This window comes from Protopterus annectens, chromosome 2.part1 (assembly GCF_019279795.1).
Source record: "Protopterus annectens isolate FY-2018-M chromosome 2.part1, PAN1.0, whole genome shotgun sequence".
Lineage (NCBI taxonomy): Eukaryota > Metazoa > Chordata > Ceratodontiformes > Protopteridae > Protopterus > Protopterus annectens.
This window is the reverse complement of record NC_056729.1, coordinates 1,181,767,522-1,181,792,672: the sequence shown is the minus strand read 5'-3', so window position 1 is coordinate 1,181,792,672 and position 25,151 is coordinate 1,181,767,522. Positions and strand designations below refer to the sequence as shown.

Genomic DNA, 25,151 nt, shown 5'->3' with positions numbered 1-25,151 from the left:
CAAAGCTTGAGAGCAGTCACACCCATCTGACACATGAAGTGACAAACGAGATCTGAGGTAATTTTGAGAAGAGCATTATGGGTAAAGCCTAGCTAGAAAATTTGGAAAGCGCAAGCTGTAATAAACGGCCAAATTGGTTATGAGGCTCGGAACTGAGCCCACAGTCAAGGATTAAGTGAAGACTGACATCAACAGATAAAATCTTTTTTTCCATTTCTTTTGTAAACCTCTTCAGTAGAGGGTTTCTGAGAGGTTAACACAATGTCTCAACCTAGGGAAGCAAACCTGGACCTCTGTACAAATATTGGAACTACAGAATCCAAGCGGCCATTTTGAGGGAGTGTAGATACCTGTGGTAACCCTCTGACGGGTGAGAGAGGAGATTCTATTTGGGTTCCAGTATCCATGGTGGATACTTCAGGTGAGACCAGAGGAAGGGGAACCAGGTTTGCAGAGGCCAAAAGGGGGCAATGAGGATTACCAAGGTTTTCAACCATCTCGCTTTCTGCAGAAACTTTGGAATAAGTGTGTGTGTGTGGGGGGGGGGTTAAGCATAAAGGAGACTTGGGGGATCAATCGTAAATTAGAGCATCCCTAGGGGAATCCACCAAAGGGGGGATTAGAGCGAAATACCTGCAGCATTTGTTATTCTGGGGGAAGCAAATAGGTTGCAGCAATGTTGGCCCCAATGGCTGAAGATCAGATTCACTACTGACTGATTCAGGGACAACTCTTGAGGGTTCAAAATGGACAGACGGTATTCGCATGGAAGTCAGAGCTAGGAGAGAAAAAACTGTAAAGAACTAGAAGGTTTTGTTTAATATTATTTTAAGAGGAGAAGTACAAACATCCAAGAAGAAAACAGTGGTAGCTGTAATACCTAAAGAGGGTAAAGACCCATTAAATTCGGTCTCATATAGGCCATTTCAATACTAAACCATGGCTATGAAGTGTTTATGTCTATAACGGCTAAAAAAAAAAAGGCAAAGGTGATGCCAAAATTGACAGATATGGAAGAATGTGGTTTTGTGTACAGGAGGCAAACATTTGACAACATTAACAGAACATTGATGATCTAGAGAGAAGGTGAATTTAAGAACATACCACTGTTGTTGGTGGGTCATAGGCGGGTACTAGGCTATCTGCCCGAAGGCATTTATACGCCTAGCCAGAATGTGTTGGCTTTCGCTGCCCCCTTAGATTAGTTCCCTGTGCCTCTGTCCAGCAGAGCCACTGAAGTGATCCCAGAGGTAAACTTTCTGTTTCCCATCCACTCAAGGTTTCTTTTGAAAACGTTGGCGAGGAGCTCTGCCTAATGTAGATTGGGATCTTGTTCCAAAGCATGGGAAGTCTCTGGGACAGGAATCTATCCCTCCAGCACGTCCTATTTATTGTTGTGGTGAGGTTTAGATCCCTAGAGCGTGTTGCTCAAGGGGATAAGATTTTCTTTAGGTGGAGCATGTCCATCAATTCTGGGTTGGACATGGCCTTGTATGTCAGGCAGAGATCACCTCTGAGTAGGTGGTATGCAACAGAGTACAACTGGAGTTTCTTCAGTCGAGCTGCATAGGGCATCTGTTTGAGGTCACTGATTCTCCTGGTGAGGTACTTCTGTGGTCTTTCCAGCTGTTGCAGGTGTCTTGTAAGGTATATCCCAAATGGGGCATTGTACTCTATGATGGGTCTGATGAGTGATGAGTAGAGGGGCACAATGACCTCTTTTGATCTACATGCGAACCCTTTTGTGACTAGGTGGGCCACATAGAAGGATTTTCTAACCACTTTGGCAATGTGATTATCAAAGGTGAGATTACTATCTACTTGGGTCCCCAGATCCCATATCACATCTTCCGTATTTAGGGGACTACCACCTATGTGGTAGTTTGTGGGTACTTTGTTTTCTCCAAAGGGGATGACTATGCACTTTTTGGCATTTAGCTTGAGGCCATGATTTTGACACCAAGTATCCGTCTCAGTGAGACCCTTTTGGAGGATGTCTGTCAACCGGAGAGTCAATTATAGCCCCTAGTTGGTAGTCATCTGTGAACTTGGTCAGCCATAGTCCTCCTGTGCTTGCCTGTACCTCTGAGAAGTATATGCCGAACAGGAGGGGTCCAAGGACTGAGCCCTGGGGAACGCCACTTGTAACTGGTTTAGAATCAGACCTAGCTCCCGCAACTCTCACCATGTGGGTTCTGTCCGTGAGCCAGTTGACAACCCATCTTGTGGAGTAGGGGTTTATGTTCAGGCTGGTGAGCTTGTCTATAATACCAGAATGGGAAATGGTGTTGAAGGGCTTAGCGAGGTCTAGGTAGGCTGTATATACCACCTTTCCCTCGTCTGCAGCCTTGGTAACTGTCTCAAAGAAGTCCACCATGTTTACAAGGCATGATCTGCCCTTAACAAAGCCAAACTGGGTAGGGTCCAGTGTTTGGAAGTTCCCAATGTCTCTGTTAATGAGTTCAATGATGATGCACTCCATAGCCTTGCAGACCAAGCTAGTCAGGCTTATAGGGCGATAGTTCCCAGGGTCTGTTGTGGCTCCACCTTTGTGGAGCGGAATAACTGTTGCTGTGCGCTACCCTATGGGTACGTAATCTGTGGAGAGGGTGAGTTTCAACAGTGTGTTTAGGTGAGGGGTTAGTTAGTCTTTAAGCTCATGTAGGACGCAGGCTGGGACACCATCCGGTCCCATTGATGCTGTGCTTTTGGCTTTGGAGAGGGCTGTTTTAACCTGTCTGATTTCAGGGACTCTACATTCTTCTGGTATGGTTATGGGCCCTTTTGGAGGTGAGAGGGGGGTGAAGTTTGCGCTGAACCTGTCTGCCAGGATGTTGGTGATATCGGTCGGTTCAGTGTATTTTGTGCCATTCTGCACTAACTCCGAGCAGATATGAGCATTGCCACTTAGATTCTTGACATAGCTAAAGAATGCCTGGGTCATGATGCAGAGAAAGCATTTGAGAGAGTAAGCTGGGACTTTATGAGCACGGCAATGGAAGCATTTGCATTCCCTAATAAAATTGCAATGTTGACTAGGAGGATATATGAGAGATCGAAGGAGAAAATTAAAGTGGACGGGTTCCTCTCTGATAATTTCTGCTTGAGCAAAGGAACCAGGCAGGGGGGTCCTCTTTCCCCTTTATTTGCATTATATTTAGAATCACTGGCAAACAAAATAAGGGACTCAGAAATTCATGGATATAATTGGCATGGTAGTCAAAAAAGTTGGCTATTTACAGATGATATTATTTTATACCTGATAAAACCAGAAAAGGACATTTTAGTGTTGTGGATCACTTTTGAGACAGTTTCAAATCTTTTCAGGATACAAAATTCATGAAGCTAAATCAACGGCAATAGCTGCAAATTATGTACCCACACACAAATTGGTTCAGCAATATCCATATTTTTGGGGACATGAAAAAATGAAGTACTTAATGATTCTGCTGTGGCAGCTAAAGATAAGTGGGAAGAGACTGAACAAAAGATAATACAAAAACTGAGAAACTGGAAGCTCTGTTATGGATAAGGATACAGCAGATGAAATGTTTCTAGTTTCTCCAGTGTTATACACAGGTCAGGCATATTTTTATCAACCACAAGAGAAGTGTGGATAGCAATTAATGAACAGCTGAAGGATTTTATCTGGGAGGGGAAGACTGCAAGAGTAAAGTGGGATAAGATTATTTTTCCAATAAAACAAGGTGGATTATGATTACCCAATCTGAAGGGGTATTTCAGAGCCACACTGTTAAGACTCCTATACACAAGTAGAAAGGGATGATAACGAAATAGGGGAAGATCAAGAAACTAGGAGAGACTGGGATTTTGGATGCATATCTTTAAGGAGAATAACAATAATCATGCAGAATATTATATTAATAAAGTAGCAGAAGGTATTCTACTAACCAAGCCAAAACAGGAATGGAAAAAGGAGATTCTGCCAATAGGGATGACTGCAATTTGGGGTACTGATAATAGGCAAGAGGGGGTGGAATTTAATGGAGAAAACTGGCAAAGGAATCAAGGTACTGGGAGCAAACAACTAGAGAGGAAAAGGTAATAGAAAGAGAAGCCACGAATTTATTTGGACTGCAGGTTAGAGATGGATATCAATCCTTGATGGGGAAGGCAGACTATAGGCAAAAAGAAAGAAATGAGGGGTCCTAAATGAAAGACCAGCACTGGTAGCATTTTTTGTAGACTCTAGAACAGAAGACACTGCTAAAAAAAAGGAAGAATTAGTACAGCATGTAAAATACAGCACGATAACTATAAGAATCAATCAGAGCAGGTTAGAAAGGATTGGGAAGAAAGACTGGCTAAGCAATTCAAAAATAAACAATAGGGGATATATGGATTTCTCCCAGACATAGAAGGGTTAGGATTTTTGCTTGGAAATGTCTACATAGATATTTTTATACCTCTAGTAGACTCCAGAGAATTTCTCCTCAGGTAGAGAGCAAATGTTGGAGGTGTTATGGGGAAGAAAGAGTTAATTGGGAACATATCTGTTGGGAGTGTAATGAGTTGGCAGATTTTAAAGATTCCCTGCAGACAATTCTATCACAGACACTTAGTGTGCAAATTTGTGTATCTAGGGAAATTATTCTTCTGAGCTATGATACAGAATCTGAATTGCCCAAGTCTAATTATGGTGGCTGCCAAAAAAGCAATTACTAGAAATTGGAAATCAAAGTCTAAACCAAATGTACTAGAAAGTAGTGAATATAGTAACAGAGATAAAAATAACTAGAACTGGGATCTTTAGAAAAGGGCAGGAGTAAATTACATAGAAAAAAATGGGAATTGTGGGAACAACACATACAGGGGAGGAATGAGGTTTTAAAGAAGGCAGGATTTATATGAGTCGTCATGTCTGACCGACGATGACTAGATAGATTATAAATAATGTATGTTTGCCACTAAAATTATGTCAATATGCTTAGTGATGTATAATGCTTGCAGCTATGATTATGTCAATATGATTTTTAATTTATATAAACAATTTAATAAAGATGTTTCTCGTTTAAAAAAATATAAACATGACATTAAATATTAAATTCACCTGTCAACATACAGATGCAAGCTAAGAACAGAGCTGCTAAGTAGACATGTTAAACATATGATCATGAAAGTCAAGCCACCGTCATTAATACTAATACACAATAACTACATATGCTGATGATTCGTTGAAGAGGATTCTTCTCCCAAACCGTAACGTTCCCATCTGTGTTGTCCATTTCCATTCTTCATCAACCACTGGGTTTGGATCTGATCCTTGAATCTGATTCCGCCAATACTATAGTTCATGGCCAACTGAAACTCTCTAGCTCCTCCCTACCCATAATGCACCAATCCCTAACATAACTCAGACCTTGTTTGCTAACAGACAAAAAAAAAGTAACTAACTTAATAATGTTCCTAACAAAGGAAACCAGTATCTGGAGCTCCACAGAAGAGACAGCGGTGTCTTGACAACATCTCATTCTTCCAGAAGTCTAGAATGACAAAGGTTTGGGATTGGTGGGTGGGAAGTTGAGAAAGAATGAAAATGGACAAGACAGACAGAACATTATGCTAAGTACATAACTTCTTTATCTGATGTTGTCAATTTTCATTCATTCTTCAACCACTAGGACAGAGTCCCCAGCTACCTTATACCCAGAATGGACTCTAAGGAAGGATATTCCCCTTGAGACCAGATCCAATTTGTAATGAGTAATAAATGTATGAGGATTAGCCCAAGTAGCAGCTGTGCATATGTCATCCATAGAATGGGTGAATAAATATACTGACAAGGTTGCCAGGGATCTCGTAGTCAGCTTTCAAAGGTTTTGGCAATGGAATGCCTGATTTATTATAGATAAAGGCTATGCAGTTCATGATCCATCATGATAATGTCACTTTTTAACAAGACTTTCAAATTTGCTATCTGCAAAAGATATGAATAATTGATCATATTTTCTAATGTCTTTCATCCTCTGTAAGTAGAAATGCAGCTGTCTATGAACATCTAGTAAATGCAACATTTATTCACCTTTGTTTTCAAATTTGAGGAAGAAAACAGGCAAGTTAATAGACTGATTAATACTGAATTCTGACACTACCTTAGGAAGGAAGGTAGGGATGTTTTTTAATGTCACCCTATCCTTATGGAAACAATTTATAGGATAACACATGGAGTTCTGAAACTCTCCTCACAGGGGTAATAGCCACTGGAAATCAGGTCGTCCATGTCAAAATTTTAAGAACACATTTCCCAGCTGTTTTAAAGGGGGAAATGGATTAAGGCTTGTAGAACAAGGTTCAAATCCCATGGAGAAGCAGGATCTTTATAAGGTGGTTAAGTAAAACAGTACTTCTTAGAAATGCCTTTGATATCTTAGTAGAAGCTACAGAAGAATTGTCAACTCTTATATGAAAGTTAGAGATTACTACCAATTGAACTTTAATGGTAGAGGAGCTAGCTCCATCATTAAAAAGTTCTGCCAAAAATTCTAATACACTTTGCGTAGGGGGTGAAAAGGGATCAATATCTTTTTGATGTGCCCAACAAACAAACCTCTTCCACTTACTCTTGTAGATTTCCCTAGTGTAAGCTTTACAGGAAGACAAAAGTGTGTGACAGACATGGGATGAGAGCATAGTTTGTCTATTAATGGAAGTGGAGAAATCACACTGTCAGCTTTAGGTTTGATATATCTAGGTGAACCATGCCTGTCTGGTGAGAGAGGTAGTCTGGAATTGGATCCGGAATCCAAGGTGGGCAAATTAGATGAGGCCAAAGGAAGGAGAACCAAACTTGTCGAGGCCAGTAAGGTGCAATGAGGATGACTTTGCTCTTCAAACTTGCAGCTTTCTGTAGGAATTTGTGAATCAACGGTGTTGGTGGATAAGCATAGAGAAGACCAGATGGTCAATTGTGGAGCACAGCATCCCTCAATTATTCCAGATGGGGGAATTATGGCAAAGATGCTGCTGAATTTGTTGTTCAGGGGAGATGCAAAAAGGTCACAGCAAGGCTGGCCTCACTGATGGAAAATTGTCTCAGTCGCTTTTTTGTTGAGAGACCACTCGCAAGGAATACAAATGGATCTGCTCAATTTGTCTGTTATTACACTGGACTTCCCCAGAATATCCATTGCTATCAGAAAGCGGATGAATGAGATCACCCATTGCCACACTCTGAGGGCTTCTCGACAAGGGATACGACCTGGTTCCTCCTTGCTTGCTGATGTACCAAACTACTAAAATATTGTCCATTTGGATCACAATTGCTCCCAGAGGTAGAGCATCCTGAAAGTCTTGCAACTCTAAGAGCACTACTCTCATCTCCAAAACATTTACATGCAAACTAGCCTCTTCAGGGTTCCAAGTACCTTGGACTGTTGTCCCCACGAAGTGCCCCGCCACCTAAACTGGGAAGCGTCCTTGGTCACTATGGCTTTGGGCTGAGGCAGAATGAACAGACGGCCTTGTAAAAGCTAGTCTGACCTTACCCACCACCAAAGGTACTTCTTGCATGTCTGTGTGATCCTTATGTGAACTGACATCTTCTGATAAAGACTTGACCATTGGGATGCTAACACCCACTGTATAATTCTCACACATCTTACCAGGGGAACTAGAATTATGGCTGCTGACACTGACCACAAGGCTTGAAGAATTAGTGAAGCTGAAATTTTGGTGGTGTGAATAATTTCTGTGACTTGGAATCTCAAAGTTTGAACCTTGTCAGGTGATGTGAGGCTGTTGCAGATAGTGTACTGAAATGTGCTCCTAAGAATTCCAGTGTTTGTGATGGAACCAACTGACATTTGCAGCAGTTTATTGTGATCCCCAAAAGGAAGCAAGGGTGGAGTACCTGTTTTCTTGCTATTATGAGTAGATGCCTGGTCGGAGTGGTAATGAGTCAGTCATCTATATATGGAAACATCAGGAATCCCTGCAGTCTCCCTACCACCACTGCCATGCATTTGATGAACACCTTGGGGGCTGTCGTGAGACCAAAGGGCAGAGCTCTGAAAAAGTAATGACTGGCTCCCACCCAGAAGTGCAAGATCCCCCAGGACTGCCTGCTCATTTTTATGTGATAGTATACATATTTAAGGTCTACCAAGCACATCCAATCATCCTTGTCCAGCATCTGTTCTGTTCTCCAGCCAAGCAGTGCTTTAAATAACTGATCTGTTTGGTGTTTAAAACATTTTTAGTGTCTCCTTGCCATTTTTCAGCTGTTTAAAACATTTTTAGTGTCTCATTGCTGTTTTTCTGCTGCTTAAATATTTTTTAGTGTTCCCTGCCTAAATTAGTGTAGCTAGCAGCTGTAGAATAGTCCATATACAGGTTTACTGCATCTGAGTCTGTTTGTAGTGTATGTTGTATTCTGAGCACATTTTCCAAACCATCTTTGATCAGAAGGGACCCTTTCTGGACCCTTGTGACAGAAGTGTGCTGACTGGAACTGTCTGGTGAAAGATCATTGGTCTAGGGGTTGGAGTAGGCACCCTCATTGGTTCTTTTGAACTGTTTAAATTTTTTTTCAAGTTTTTAGGTTCTGGAATGCCCTCAGTTTGAGCAGGTTTTCTGCTCATTTGTGTCTCATGCAGCACCAAGCACTGCAGAGCAACTGAGCGCCATAGCCGGACAGATAATTTCAACAATTTTTCCCTTAGACAGAGCTGTGGTACATTAGTGTAGTCCTCATCTTTAGTACATTTCGAGTCTAAGTAGTATTGTTAGTGAGCTGTGACCTATTAAACCACCAGCCAAAAACCCCATCAGAAACACCAATCTAGAGAGCACCTCCTAGATCAGCCCTAAAAGCACCTCCTTCACGATAACAGTTCTTCAAACCTAGCATTATGGACAGCTGGCTACCCTTGTTTATCCCGCCAGCCTTGTTTACTTGGGTCTCCTGAGGCAGTGTAGCAACTGCCTCATGTACAGGGACAACCCTCTACTAATAACTCACTCTAGTACAGATTGCAAGAGATGTATCTACACCAAGAATCTTGAATACCTGCTCTCTAGCACAAGAAACAGTAACAATGAAGAGGTTGTCAACTCACCCACCACTTCTCATGCACACAGTACCACTATTAATACAGATAAGTACACATCCAACACATAACTAAATACATGCAAAGGTTATCTCAGAAAAGTTACTGAAACACTAAAAACCTCCAAAACACAAAACTGCTACAACTAACACAGTTCCCACAGCACCCAAGACAAATAGCAATGCCAGTGTCTCACCTACCAAGCCCTTAAGCTGTAACACTCAAACCAAATTTTCTCGTCACTGGAGACTCCATAGTGAGACAGATGGATGCCTCACTCACCAAGTTAGATAAGAAGAAAGTCACGGTCAGCTGCTTGTCTGGTGCCAGGATTCATCAGATCACGCATGCACTCAAGTTTCTCGGCAACAACTACCATTATGACTCTGTCATAGCTCATGTTGGAGTGAACGACCTGAGACCTACCTCACTGGACTATAGGAAGAGAGAAATGACTGAGCTCTGAGTATGTGTCTCAGGCAGGTATGTCCCTAGCCTTGAGCAGCATATTACCCTCACCTAGAATGATGCCACAGTATAAACAAAAAATGACCAATTTGAATAACTGGCTTAGTTTTTGGTGTCATTCCAAAGGGATCCAGTTTCTCTCAGACTAGAATGACATGGTCGACAAACTTTGCTGCTATGCCAGATATGGTCTGCACCCGGCACCGCTATGCTTTTGGCTGCTGGCAAACGCTCTTGCCTCACCTATAGTACTTTTTTCAGACAAGGTCTAAAAAACAAAACTGCGGACATGAAAATTATTAATCATAACAAAGGAAGAGTTATGCTATCACATGCTAAGAGCTTAAACCAGATACTGCACACTCTGGAAGCACTCCCATCACTGGAAGATGTAGATGTCTGTGCAGTCACAGAAACATGGTTCAAGGCCTGAGAGACAGTACCCTGGCCTTGCAAGACTGCAATGCCTTCCACACCTTCAAACTGCAAAAATGAAAGTGTGAAAACCAAAGGAGGCAGTGTTTCTATCTATATTAGAGATAAATTCATCTCCTGACTAGTTAGACAGGACAACTCCATGGATTTAGTCCAAGTTCAGATTACTCTGGGTAAGACCCCCAGTTCAAGTCATAGCTAGCTATAGACCCCCCCTCCACAGATCATAATGCACATGAAGTGTACATGACCAAGCTGAAGTCAATCCACATACTGCCAAACACTTTGGTCATTGGAGATTTCAATTATCCCATCATCAAATGGGAAACCTACTCTAACCCCAACTCACTAGCGTAAAGGTTCCTTAATATTATTAACTTAAAAGCCCTAGAACAAATTGCTCAAACCCCAACAAGAGGAACAAACATACATCTGGTCCTCACTAACATGGCAAACAGATGTACCACTGCAACTGTTGGACCCTCATTAGTTAAATCGCACCACATATCAGTTGCCTTCGAACTGGCATTAACACCAGAACTCACAAGGGTTAATTCAACTAAAAAACTTTTCCAACGCAAACTATACCCTCCGAAGAGAAGGTATAAATGCATTCCAGGCCCTACCTCCAGCTGGAAGTAGTAACTATACCAAAACTTACAATCATGCCCTGTACAATCACATGTACAATTGTATAGACTCAGCTGTTCTGGACAGAATCAAAGCCACAGCTTCAAGTAAAAACAAGCTGCCCTGGTGGACATCCAGCATCAACAAACTTGACAACAAATGCAAAACGTTGTTGTCTAGGAAAACTAAGGCAAGGCCCCAACAATGAAAAAGCACTCTCTTTAGTCTTAACAGACAAACAAGACAGCACATCAAATCCTCTAAAGGTAACTGAGAAAAACTTAGTAATCATAGCCATTCTTTGGGGCTTTTTAGGTGTGTCCGTGGAAAATGTTTTTTTTTTTGGGGGGGGGGTTGAGTCCAAGATATGGCTTTTGACAAAGTTGGAAGTAACCCTTTCAATATTGACTTGTTTCTTCTATCTACTAAAGCACGCGGATTAAAACTTTTACATGTTTCACAGTCAACATTAAGATGGTCAGGGTCCAAGCAATATACACAAAGGTCACGGGCATCAGAAATAAGGTAGCTTATGGACACAATTTTTTTTAAATCCTCTCTCAGACATTTTTCTAAAGTAACAGAAGTAAATAGAGAAAAATACTTTTTTTTTTTGTTAGGGTAAGGAAAAAAAAAGGGAAAACGGATACGAACAATGGTACTAAGGAATACACAAATGTGTGAAGGCGAGTGTTAGCAAAGTAGAAAATTTTACAGTTAAAAAAAATAAATACCACAATGGTACACAAGAATACACAAATTTACAGAGATTTAGGGAAAAAGGTTTTAAGTATAAATTCACTTATCTCAACCAATATGGTCGACAGCAAAGCTGACCACATCTAAAAATGAAAGCGGCAAACTAAATTTGAGGTGTGTTAGGGGTTGGGGCATTATGAGTAGACAGGAGCTCGATAGTTTCAGTTGGGTGTGAGCTATAGTATCGGCCAAGTCGGATCAGAGGATCAGATCCAAACCAATGGCTGAGGAATGAATGAAACTTGACAACATCAGTTCAATACTTAAAACCTGATTAACTACAAAGATCAGGCACAGAGGAATAAAGCCCTAACTGTGACCCAAAACCTATCAGCAAATGCGAAGCTAGGAGCTGGCAAAGGAAGGTAGCAGAGAGTGAACACTGCCAGCTCCTCATCAAGGTGGGAGTGTTCAAACTCAATGCAACAATCACAGACTTTGGTAGAAGGTTGTGGAGTATAAGTTTAGGCATGTGCAATTGATTCTACATAACCTTTCTTAGCGGATACAAAGAAGCATGGAATCACATATGTATGGCATTTTAAACAGTTGAGGAAGCACCCACATTTGCTGGTTGGGGTAAGGTAAGATCTACAGCACTACATCACTAATGATGTGAGTTCAAAGTATGGTGTTAGCCAAGCAGTTCACCAATATGGGGGCAGTTAGGATCCAACCATTAAATGCCCGTGGGATGGTTTTTAATGTCACCCTATCCTTATGGAAACAATTTATAGGATAACACATGGAGTTCTGAAACTCTCCTCACAGGGGTAACAGCCACTGGAAATCAGGTCGTCCATGTCAAAATTTTAAGAACACATTTCCCAGCTGTTTTAAAGGGGGAAATGGATTAAGCCTTGTTTAATGAGGTTCAAATCCCATGGAGAAGCAGGATCTAATACACTGTCAGGAAAGTGAAGACAGAATTCCACTGGGATGAACATACACCTTGACTGGGAAGAAAACAGAAGAAAAGGGGCATGGAAGGGACAAAACAGGCTTCCAGAGTGCTTGGATGACAACCTCCTCTTGTTAGTTCTCACCCCCCACCAGCAATCTCTTAACAGGTTACTGCAATGCAGGAATAAACAGGTCAAAGACTTAAGAGGGGGGATGACTGGCGTGAAGGGAAAGTCAGAGAGCAAAAAGGAAGATCAATGACTATCAACCAAACACAATACTAAAGAAGTTTGATGAGAAAAATCTCATAAATGTAATTAACTACACTTTGTAAAATTCTGGAATGAACAATCCAACCAGTAATAACAAAGTATTACAAAAAAACTACCTCCTGTTTTATGGACAGTCTTCTGAAAACAATCATGAAGAGAAGACAGGTGGGTGAAGACTGAACTGCTCAGAATGTTTTATCACAGCACTTACTACCGATACGAGAGAGAGAGTTAGTTAGGTTCATAGGTAGTTACTGGACATGTGGACCAGGACACCATTGAGGAGACTAGCCCAATTTCCCAATAGACCCAGAGCACTATCTGGTTAAGTGCCTTGGCTCAGGGTTACACAGTGCCTAGACTAAGGGAATCAAATCCTGGACTACAGGAAGCATCACATTAACAGCTCATGGCCTTAATCCTCTGCACCAACTGCCAGACTGAAAGGTGGAAGACTGCCCCAAAGTCCTGATATAAGGACTTACAAGTCAAGGAATGGATAACGGCATTCTTCAGCTACACTAATCACCATCATTTTCAGAAATGCACTTGTTCAGACAAAAGGCATTTAGCCAAAAAAGGAACTCACATTAATACACATTCATAGTGACATGCTTAATATTACATAAAATGAAATATTAAATTTACCTCTCAGACTACAGATGTAGGTTAAAAACAGAGATGCATAAAGTACAGTTGTGTGCCTACCATAAATGTAGATGTTCGAGTGTATTCACTGCTGCAGTCATTACAATTGGGTTATCCTGTTGGCAGGCTACCCACAGTCGGCCTGAGTTCCAAAGTCTAGGTCCGGCGTCGGTTGCTGTCGCCTCCTCCCTGACATCAGTGCGCCAGGGGTATAAAAGATGCAGCCGATGCCATTTTCTTCAGTTTTTCTTGCCCCAGATGTCAGGTGCCCCTAAAATGGTAGGCACACTAATGTCAATAAGCATGCATAATCAAAAAAACAACTTTTCCTTCATCTTCAAGCAAATACACCACATAGGTTGTATAGAATAGAGAAGTACAGATAAGTCCCAGCAAGGAAAAGGGGGATGGTGGGAGGGTAACCTGAACTGCAACAGTGAATACACTCGAACATCTACATTTATGGTAGGTACACAACTGTACTATGTTCATCGTGTTATACTGTTGGAGTCATTACAATTGGATTGAATCCCAAAGCTATGGTTGGGAGGCTGGAAGCCTGCCCTGGATTTAGAGTACAGAGGTAAGTGATGGTGCTTTGCAAAAGTATGCACTGAACTTCAAGTTGCAGCCTCTAAGATGTCTTTGGTTGGTACTCCTCTGAGGAAGGCTGCTGAAGTGGCTGCTGCTCTGGTGGAATGTGGCCAAATGCCCTTGGGCACTGATTTGCCATGCTGTGAATAGCAGAAACGAATGCAATTGCCTATCCACTTTGAAATAGTCTGCTTTGAGATAGGCTTTCCTTGTGATCCTGCAGCATATGCTACTAAAAGTTGTTCAGTCTTTCTGAAAGCTTTGGTTCTGTCCAAGTAGAAGCGTAGCTGTCGGTGAATGTCCAAATAATGCAGAAGTCTCTCACCCTTATTCTGTGGGTTTGGGTAAAAGGTAGGCAAGTGAATTGTTTGGTTAAGGGCCACACTGGTTACTACCTTAGGCATAAATGTAGGGTTTGTCCTCAGAGAAACCCAATCAGGATGAAAAATGATAAAAGGTTCCACAGCCATGAGTGGCTGTAACTCAGACTCGTCTAGCGGAGGTTATTGCTAAAAGCAGAGCTGTTTTCCAGGATAAGAATTTTATATCAGCTGCAGAGGCTGGCTCAAACGGAGGCAGTGTAAGTTTTTCCAAGACATAGTTGAGGTCCCATGCAGGTATTGGTGCTCTCCTTGGGGGTCTTATGTTTTTGGCCCCTCTGAGGTACTGCCTTAGTAATGGATGAGAAAAAATAGGTGGTTCTGTACTGTAATGAGCTGAAATGGCAGAGGCATGAATTTTAATTGATGAAAAGGAAAGGCCTTTATCCAGCATCTCAGTTAACTATTGCAAAATCTGAGGAATATTTGGAACAATCGTGTCAACACCTTGGGCCTGGTTCCAAGCACAGAATCTCTTCCATTTTTCTGCATAAGATTTTCTGGTGCTAGGCCTTCTGGCCTCCAAAATAACATCCATAACTGCTTTAGAAAGAGGTGCGTCTTGAATGACATTATCCGCCATGCTGCCAGGTTTAAGGTCCTGAGTTGGCTGTGCAGTATTTGACTGTCTTGTTCGGTCAATAAGTGAGGAATTTGAGGTAATGTCCAAGCTGGGCATTGAGACAAGCTCTTTAGGATTGGGTACCAGTGCTGGTGGGGCCAGTCTGGGGCAATCAGTATCATTTTTGGCTTCTCTTGTCTGACCTTGAGAAGTACCTTGGGGAGGAGAGGCAGAGGAGGAAAGGCATTTACTGTTAGGTTTTTTCCAGCTGAAAGATAGAGCATCCACTTTCCATGCTTGCTTGTGATAAGTCCTTGTGCAGGATCTTTGTAGTTGGCAATTGTGAGGGGAGGCAAATAGGTCTATGTCCGGGCATCCCCAGTTCCTTGTTATCATGCTGAAGACTTGTGGATCCAATTTCCACTCGTGGGGATCCATTAGGTTTCTGCTTAGTTCATCTGCCAGAGTATTTATCCTTCCTGGCAGGAATTGTGCTTGCAGATGTACTTGTTAAGTCAATGCTGTGTCCCACAAGTTCATGGCTAGTCTGCAGACGGGGTAGGAATGTGTGCCCCCTTGCTTGTTTATGTATCACATGACTGTGGTATTGTCCATCTTTATCAGTAGTTGTCCTGGATGAAGTAGATCCTTGAAGGCTGTCAGGGCATTTTGAACTGCTAGCATCTCTTTTTGATTGATATGTAGATGCATTTGACTTGCGGACCATATGCCCTGAATATATCTTCCTGCCATATGCCCCCCCCCCCCAGGCATAATCTGATGCATCTGTTGTCAATGTCTGCCTGGCTGTGGGTAAGGTGAATGGCTGTCCCATGTTGTGGTGACAGGCTTTTGCCCACCATCAAAACTCCTGTTACAGGCAGGGAATGAGGGTAATTATTGTTTCCAGGCTGTGGCAATGTTGACTCGAAACACTTTTTAGATACCACCTGTTTCCTCATATGCAGTCTTGCATATGGAATTAGCAGAAAGCAGGATGCCATGAAGCCCAAAGCCTGCAGAATTTTTCTTGCAGATAACTGGGTCTTTGTTGCCAACATTCTGAAATAAGTAGTCAGTTGTCTGCGTTTGTCTGGTGTGAGATAAGCCATCTGGGCAGTTGTATTTAAGCTTGCACCCAGGATTATTATCTCTTAAGAGGGTACGAGTTTTGATTTCTTTTCGTTTACTGTGTACCCTAGGCCTGTTAGTAATGTTTTTACAAACAGATGCTGTAGTAGAGTGTCCTTGTTCTCTGCTTGAATAAGGCAGTCATCCAAGTAAGGATATATTTGAATTCCTCTTTGTCTGCAAAATTCAATTACTGGTGCCAAGCATTTTGTGAAGACCCTGGGCGCAGTAGATAAGCCAAAGGGCAATGCAGAGAATTGGTAATGCATTGAGCCAGCTATAAATCTGAGGTATCTTCTGCATGATTGTCTGATTGGGACATGCAGGTATGCCTCTTTTAGGTCTAAAGTCACAAGACAAGCCATCTTGCCCAGCATGGGCAGAAGCTACTGCAGAGTTAACATTTTGAATTTTGGACTATCCAGGAATGTGTTCAGGATAGACAGGTCCAGTATTGGTGTCCAGGTTTTGTCCTTTCTGGGCACCAAGAATAGCCTTGAGTAAAATCCTAGTCCCTTGCTCTTGCTGTGGTACTTGCTGAATGGCTCTCATGTCCATGAGGGATGAAACTTGTTTTTGTGCCTCTGCCTATTGATTGCGGGGCAGGTCTGGCATACCGTTTGGCCTTGGCAGGGTGTTTAAATGGAACCTGTAGTCCTGGGATATGATATTTAAGACCCATTTGTCCTGTGTGATCATGTGCCAATTTTGTGCAAAAAGTGCTAGTTTTCCCCCCAAAGGAGCTGCCAGAAGATAAGTGCTTGGAGCTGGCAGGGGAAGGTCATTGAGACTGTTTCCTGTATGGCTGTGATTTTTCTTCTCCACTTTTGGAGGTTGAAGCACCCCATTGTTTAGGCCTGTATGAGCCTTGGGGATGTGATCTGCCTCTGGGGCATCTGTATCTGCCTCTTTGTGGCCTGTCTGACACTGGAAAGGACCAATTCTTTGCAGGCCAGTTCCTGCTAAATCTGGGAGGCTGTACCTGTAAGAAATCCTTGACCGTTTGCATAGATTTAGCTTTGTCCTCCATTTTCTTCAACACCTCTTCTGCTTTAACACCAAACAAGGTATCATGTTGTAATGGAGCATCTAATAATTTTGCTTTAACATGATCGGGCAGATTCTGCTCTTTTAACCAAGCATGTCTCCTAATGACAGGACCTGTAACCGTGGCCCTGCAAGAGGCCTTTAGAGAATCAAAACCACATTGCAAAGTATGCTTTCCTACTTGCTCAGCTGCATGCAATAAATCCTGCATTTCTTTGTTTTCTGCACATTCTGAATTTGTCAGCATTTTCTGTTTAAGCAGTGACATTAGATATTGCTGATATTTAAGCATATGAAACTGACAATTTAAAGCTCTTACAGCCAAGGTAGCAGAAGTATAAATCTTTTTCCCCCATCTGTCCAGGCCCTTGAATCCCTATCAGAGGGTATAGGGTTTTTTGCAGTGGACACCTTGACCCCTTTGGGACCCTGAGAGACAGTTTCTGGGTCTGCAGCAGGGTTTTTATAAAGAAATTTATGTGAATCAGGAACCCTGTAGTATCCGTCTGGTTTAACAGGAGCTGGTGGCAAAGAGTCAGGAGACAGTCCGGACTCTGAAAATACATCATCTACAATGTCTAAAACAGGAGGAATAGCAAGGGACCTGTGCTGAGGTAATAAAAGGAAGTCTCTGAGCCTATTCTTGGATTCTGAGTAATCTTGGCTCTCCCAGTGGAAATGCTCCCTCATGGTATGCAGGGTTTCCCCAAAAGAATAATCCTCAGGAGGAGAGGCTGGAGGAATAGGTTCTTCAGCATCAGAATCCTCATAGGAAGGAAGAGAATATTCTTGTTCAGAAGAGGAATCAGAGGAAATGGAAACCTGATCTGAAGATGCATATTCTATCTCTTGCCTAGGCCTCTTATCAGGAGGGGGATGGGAACCCCTGATGAAAGTAATTAGGTCTTCGGCCATTTTACACATCTGTTTTTTAGGCATGGAGGCCTGTCCAGGAGAATGCTGTACTTGTTTCTTTGTCTTTAGAGCTGCTTTAGTCTTTGTCTTTGAAGCTGAAGTTGGTTTTACATATAACTGTGTAGGCCTGAAAACACCCTCAGAAGCCGATGCCTGCTCAGCGGCTCTGGACCCATCTGAGGGAATAGCTTCCGAGTGTCCAATACCTCGAGTTTCCAGCGGCCTAGTCAGCTCCACGTGGGAGTCAGAAGCGGCCTGTGGCTCTGAGGTAGTGGGCGTCAGGGGGCTGTGAAAGCACCTCACTGAGAACTGGCAAACCTGCGACAGGCCTAGCGGAAGCCTCGTCGTCGGTTTTGGACCTCAGGTGCCTGTTCTTTTCTTTGCGCTTTTTATAAACTCCGGTAGTCAGTTGCTCCGACGGCATTATATAGTTAAATCTTCTGTCAAAATAATGAAATGCAAAATCGTACCGACGCTTAAGTGTGTGTTGGTTAAATCTAGCACAAAACCGACAACTAGCAATGTCGTGGTCAGGGCCTAGGCAAGGAACACAGCAAGAATGAAAATCCTTATGAGGTATTTGCTTCCCACAAGAAATACAATTATTAACTTTTTCTGACATCGGTCTGGAGCAAGAAAAAAGTTTCCCAATGGGGTACTTAGCTTTAATGAAGACTTCAGATCTGAAATTTGAATTTGAAAATCTCAGGAGTTGGCCGACCGGCACTTGCGAACTGCTTTTGCTTCGGGCACCGCGTGGCAAGAAAGACTGAAGAAAATGGTGTCGGCTGCATTTTTATACCTTTGGCGCACTGACGTCAGGGAGGAGGCGACAGCAACCGAAGTTGGACCTAGACTTTGGAACTCAGGCCGACTGCGGGTAGCCTGCCAGCAGGATAACCCACAACTGTAATGACTGTAACAGTGAAACACGATGAACATCTAGATATTTAAGTATTATCATGAAAAGGAGGCTTCTTTCTTACATAAAGTGGAGGATTTGGGTACACACATTAGGACAGTTTTGATGGCAATTAGTAATTAATTAAGTAGGTAATTAATTAGCATGAAGATATGAGAAAGAGTAGTAGAAGCTAGGTTAAGAAGGGAGGTGATAAGTGATCAGCAGTATGGTTTCATGCCAAGAAAGAGTACTACAGATGCAATGTTTGCTCTGAGAGTGTTGATGTAGAAGTACAGGGAAGGGCAGGAGGAGTTGCATTGTGTCGCTGTGGACTTAGAGGAAGCATATGACAGTGTGCCTAGAGAGGAGCTGTGGTATTGTATGAGGAAGTCTGAGTGGCAGAGCAGTATGTAAGAGTGGTACAGGATATGTATGAGGGTAGTGTGACAGCAGTGAGGTCTGCAGTGGGAGTGACGGATGTGTTTAAGGTGGAGGTGGGATTACATCAAGGATCAGCTCAGAGTCTTTTCTTATTTGCAATGGTGATGGACAGGTTGACAGATGAGATCAGGCAGGAGTCCCTGTGGACTATGATGTTTGCAGATGACATTGTGATATGTAGTGAGAGTAGGGAACAGGTTGAGGAGACTCTGGAGAGGTGGAGATATGCTCTAGAGAGAAGAGGAATGAAAGTCAGCAGGACTAAGACAGAATATATGTCTGTGAATGAGAGGGAGGATAGAGGGAATGGTGAGGATGCAGGGAGTAGAGTTGAAGGTGGATGAATTTAAGTACTTGAGATCAACTGTTCACGGTAATGGCAAGTCTGGAAAAGAGATGAAGAAGAGTATAGGCAGGGTGGAGTGGGTGGAGAAGAGTGTCAGGAGTGATTTGTGACAGACGAGTACCAGTAAGAGTGAAAGGGAAGGTCTACAAGAGGGTAGTGAGACCAGCTATGTTGTATGGGTTGGAAACAGTGTCTTTGACAAAAAGGCAGGATTCAGAGCTGGATGTGGCAGAGTTAAAGATGTTAAGATTTGCACTGGGTGTGACGAGGGTGGACAGGATTAGGAATAAGTATATTAGAGGGTCAGCCCAGGTTGGACAGTTTGGAGACAAAGCCAGAGAGGCAAGATTGCATTGGTTTGGACATGTGCTGAGGAGAGATACTAGGTATATTGGGAAAAGGATGCTAAAGATGAAGCTACCGGGTAAGAGGAAAAGAGGAAGGCCTAAGATAAGGTTTATGGATGTGGTAAGACAGGACATGCAGTTGGCCAGTGTGACAGAGCAAGATGCAGAGGACAGGAAGAAATGGAAACAAATGATCTGCTGTGGTGACCCCTAATGGGAACAGCTGAAAGAAAAGGAAGAAGATACCATTAAAATAAGTGGAAATGAGTTTACTTTAACACCCTACAGTAATAAACATACATCCTTCCATACCATTTTGCAGGTGCACCTGGAATACTGCTCCCAGCTGAAGGAACTAACACAGCATTCCTTTCTTCTGTTAGGGTCAGTCTCATTTCCAGAAGCTGGGCCTCTCTATCAACATCATCATCTGTTTTATCTAAATGAAAAGCACAATATGATACATGAATTAATATACGGAAGGAGACAAACAATGGTCAAAAAATAAGCTCTGACAGCACTATGATAATGCATCTTAAATCACTGACAGAACAAAACTTGTGATATAAATAATTTAAGGTTACCAGGGTTGTAACACAAAAGGCATGAAAAACACACTGTAGTGCATGGATATCCCTCAACAATATTTCATACCATTCAATTAACAAATAAAAAGTACAATTACATGTGTGTACTGCTTAGGCACTAAATTGTGACAATAATCAAAATAAAGAGGGAGAAAGCAAACAGCTAAAAGACTAAACAGGTCAGGCTGACACCTTTTGTTCATTTAAAAAAAATAACCAAATGGAAAGGTCACAGTGATTTGGGTTACTATTACTACTGTAGGAAACAATGTACATTTGTATGAGTAAACTTGCTATAACAGTAACTTTTTGAGGAAGTGGTATAATGGTTAAGGCATTTACCTTACAGACACAAGGTGGAGGGTTTGATTCTCACACGGGGTAATTGGCTAGGCTTAAAAAGGCCCACAAGGCCAGTTAGCCTAGTGTTAATTTATGGGGTGGGTGGTTTGCATGGTTAAGGTGTTTACCTTAGTGATACAATATGCAGGATTTGATTCTCACATGGGGTAACTGGCTAGGCTTAAAATGGTCCACAAGGGCAGCTAACCTAATACTAATCTATGAACATTTGAATCTAAGAAACCACTGTGTCAAGTTAGTCAAAACATTTGGATATACCACCACCAAAGATGCATAGATTCTGGCCATGCCAGTGTAATACCTCCTGTCACCACTGTCTGTGTGAGTGCACACGCGCATGTCACTGCCAAAAAGCAGCACTAGCTTATGTTCAAGATCTGTTCAGAGCAAAAATCCTTGAAGGCAACTGCGCCTGTCATAAAAAAATATTGCTCTAAATAACTACAACTGCAGTACACAGAGAATAATGCTAACTATAGTTTAAACAAAAATACACATATGAATTTATATCATGCAGTCAACAATTTTGGTATATAAACTTCCTTTCTGCCCTGGTTAAGACGGGGGCAACAACCCCCAATCCCTATAAATATATATATATATATATGTGTGTGCGTATATATATATACATATATATATATATATATATATATATATATATATATATATACATATACATACGTGTGTGTGTATATATATATATATATATATATATATATATACGTTTATATATATATATATATATATATATGTGTGTGTGTGTATATATATATATATATATATATATATATATATATATATATATGTGTGTGTGTGTATACATATATTTTTTTTTTAATCAAAAATTTTATTTTGTAAAAAAACAAAACACATCTACACACTATATTACCATCTTCAATGCTGAACTAACTAGGTGCTAGAGCTAAAAATAAATTTGATGCACTAGGATTTTAGATGACCTCTGAGGGGAATCCATGTAAGCACATTTAAAATGTTTGTTTATACATATTATAGGTACATGAGCAATAGCTCAACTTCAACCTGTTCAAATTCTATTTTGACAAGCAAAAAAGCTAAAAAATGGACAGGAAAAGAAAAATATAAAATAAAAGCACTGTTTTTTGCAGAGGTGCATGCTCCCACCCATATACGGAGGGGTATGCTCCCTACACCCCAGCTAACTTAAATATACCAACTACAAGGTCTTACAATACCAGAGAAAAAGGAATATTCCTCTACTGCTTGTATTCACCAGTCTCTTAATACCGGTCTTTCATTTACTCTTTTTGAAGTATACTTCATTTGATAACTTTAATTTAAATAAAATGCATTTGAAAATAATGCACTAAAACCTAGTAAGGTGAATACACACACACAGACATATTTTACACATATACATATATATATATATATATATATATATATATATATATATATATACACACACACACACGCACACACACACATATACATTATATATAAACACACACAAACAAGCTGCAAAGCCACAGTGATTTGGTTCCCTCAATGCTACAAGTGGCCTCTCCTTTGAAGATCTAATGTTATGCAGAGTTCACTCACACAACTGCACTCTTGCCTCAAGAAGCATTACTGTAGCTTAAAGTCATAAAATGTGAGTGTTACGCAAAGCAATGGAGAACTCCCAAGGCAGTACACAACTTTAGGATCTTAAAAGTGTAAAGAATACTCTTAGCTACTTCCTCTACAATTCTGTGAGAAATATTTCTGGAGTATGCCATTGCCTAAGTATGTACCAGTTCTAGTAAAATGTTGTTGCATTTGCTCTAATAGAGCAATAAAATGTGCCACTTACTGCAAAATGGGCAGTTTAGTAAAAGGGATGTCGTCTTTTTCTCCATATAAATGAGAAGAGTTGGCTAGATTTTCTAAGATAACATAAGTCTGGTATAACATCTGTACAACATCTTATTCCCAGTGGACATGAACACTATGTAGTGTGTGTTTGCATTCTAGTAGATGGGAAGAGCAATAGTAACTGGCTTTTACCAATTAAGAAATACAAGAGATATCACTTTAGGTGAAACAGTAGTATGGTAAAAAGACCCTTTCATTATGAAATGCAGTATAAGGAGATGGACACATCAGGTCCTGCATTCCCAAGCTCATTCTAATTAGAAATGATTCCCACTAAGAAAATGGTTTCCCAGGAAAGATATTTCAGATCCACAGAGTCAGCAAGTTCAAAGAAAGGCAATATCAATTTTGTTTACCATGAAATTCAAAGCTCAAGGTGGAGGATCATGCTGTTTGCTTGGGTATTATGTGCAGGATACCATTCAAAAATACAAAGGCAGTTCAATTGCAATTTGAGGACACGATGATATGCAAGCTAAGACAGCAAATAAATATATAATGAATCATGTTTATAACCATACAGACTGCGAAAACTTTGAGGGTTTGGGCCATATTTCTGTGCCTATCATGATTATCATTTTCAATGCTGAGCTACCTGGGTTACATCCTGCATAGGATACACCAGCCGGCCAGCTTCCACAGCTTAAGGGCACATTCCACATACCCAGACGGCTGAAAGCTCATGCTATGCAGATGAAAATCAGTGGTCTGGGCACCAAGCCTTTCAGAGCTTTCCTGACAACTGAAAAAGGGAGAGTAGAGCACTGCAAGATATGTTACATATGTGTGTGTGTGTGTGTGTGTGTGTGTGTGTGTGTGTGTGTGTGTGTGTGTGTGTGTGTGTGTGTGTGTAGAAAGCAATGTCATCACATTGGCAAGCAAAAATTAAGAGGGGTGGAGGAGAGGGAACTACTATATCACAGATCTACTACATGTACAGTTATGACAAGTTTACTTACACAACTGTACTGTATTTATTATTATATCACTGATGCACAGTCTTAGCGATATGGGTAGAATACCAAAGTTTGGGAAGAGAAAGGATGTGGGCCCAGGAAACCTTGGAAGAATGGTCCTAAAAAGCCTGCTCTAGACCTGGATAAGGAGTCTAGTTTGTAGCACTTTGTAAAAGAGCATAAAGAGGACCAGGTTGCTGCCTCAAGAATACTTCTAGATTCCACCCTTTTCCAAAAATTTACTGAAGAAACCAAAGTTTTTGTAAAATGTACCTTGACCCTGCCTCCAAGTGACTTGTTATGGTGGGAGTAACAGAATGAAACAGAGTGGGACAGCCATTCAGAAATTGTCTTCTTTGACACTGCTTGTCTTTTTTGTACCTTCAGAAGAAATAACGGACTCTGAAGGTTTTAGTCCGGTCAAGATAGTATCAGAGTTGTTTCTGGACATTGGCAGTATGAAGAATCCTTTTTCACTCATTTTTGGTTTATGGAAAGAAGAAAGCAAGATGGGCAGTTGTGTTCAAAATAAACTCGGATACAACTTTCAGCATAAATGAAAGATTTATTCTCAAAGAAACCCTATCTTTGTGAAATATGAGACAAGGGTGACCTACCATAAGAACCTGCAGCTTAGACAATGTTCTTACAAAATGAAGAATAATCAGCGACAATGTTTTCTATGTACAGAGCCTCAAATAAGCCTGATGAGCTCCCCCCCCCAAATAGTGCAAGTGTTAATTTTTCCAAAACAAAATTAAGATTCCTAGGAGAAGCCATCTGTTTTCTAGATGGATGGATGACTATGCAGCATCCCTTTCAAAAACATCTCGACATGGGAGTGCATTGTAAGATAGGATCCACGGGCAGACATCCTGAAATGGGTGATGAAAGATGAACCTTGAAAGAGGAATAAGAACGGTCAGAGGATAACAATTTACACAAGCAATGCAGAACCAGAGAGATGGTGGTCTTTAAAGAGTCCTAGTTCTTAATGTGGCACCAACTAGAATGTTTTTTCCTTTTACTAATACATGATCTAGTATCAGGTTTCATTGTCTCCTTTAATGCCTGCTACATGTCCTCAGAAAATAAATATGAAACTACCAACCAGGTAGTTAGCTGAAGTTGTTTCAAACTGGGTTGCATCACACAACTTGTCTTGTGTGAATAGGTCAAATGTCCTTGGCATTTCCCAAAAAATAAATAGAAAGTACAGCTGTGCAAGTGTTACTTACCTGTAACAGTAAATATTCAAATTTCCCACTGCCTCAGTGGCATATGAGTTGTGTGCCTGCACAAACCCACACTGGCAGCTTTCCATTACCTAGAATCCCCTCCTCTGGCTCTTTGTGATGGGGGACTAGCTAAGCCCCTCCCACAATCAAGGGATGCCCAACTCCATTAACAGTAAGTCAGTTAATCAGGTTTTTAGAGCCAAGTAGAAACAAAGGAGGACCAAAAGTAAGAATTGTCTGAAACCAGTACATTTACAGCCC

At 41.4% G+C, this 25,151-nt stretch overlaps 1 protein-coding gene across 1 annotated transcript in view; it reads right to left on the bottom strand.

Annotated features, from left to right (window-relative positions):
* Nucleotides 1–25,151, bottom strand: part of KIF13B (kinesin family member 13B) — a gene marked incomplete in the record, with an annotated part of 3,953,176 nt that overhangs the window by 1,236,536 nt on the left and 2,691,489 nt on the right. Inside the window, 1 exon segment of the mRNA XM_044062707.1 lies at nucleotides 20,163–20,289. Coding sequence (XP_043918642.1) covers nucleotides 20,163–20,289 — 127 coding nt within the window.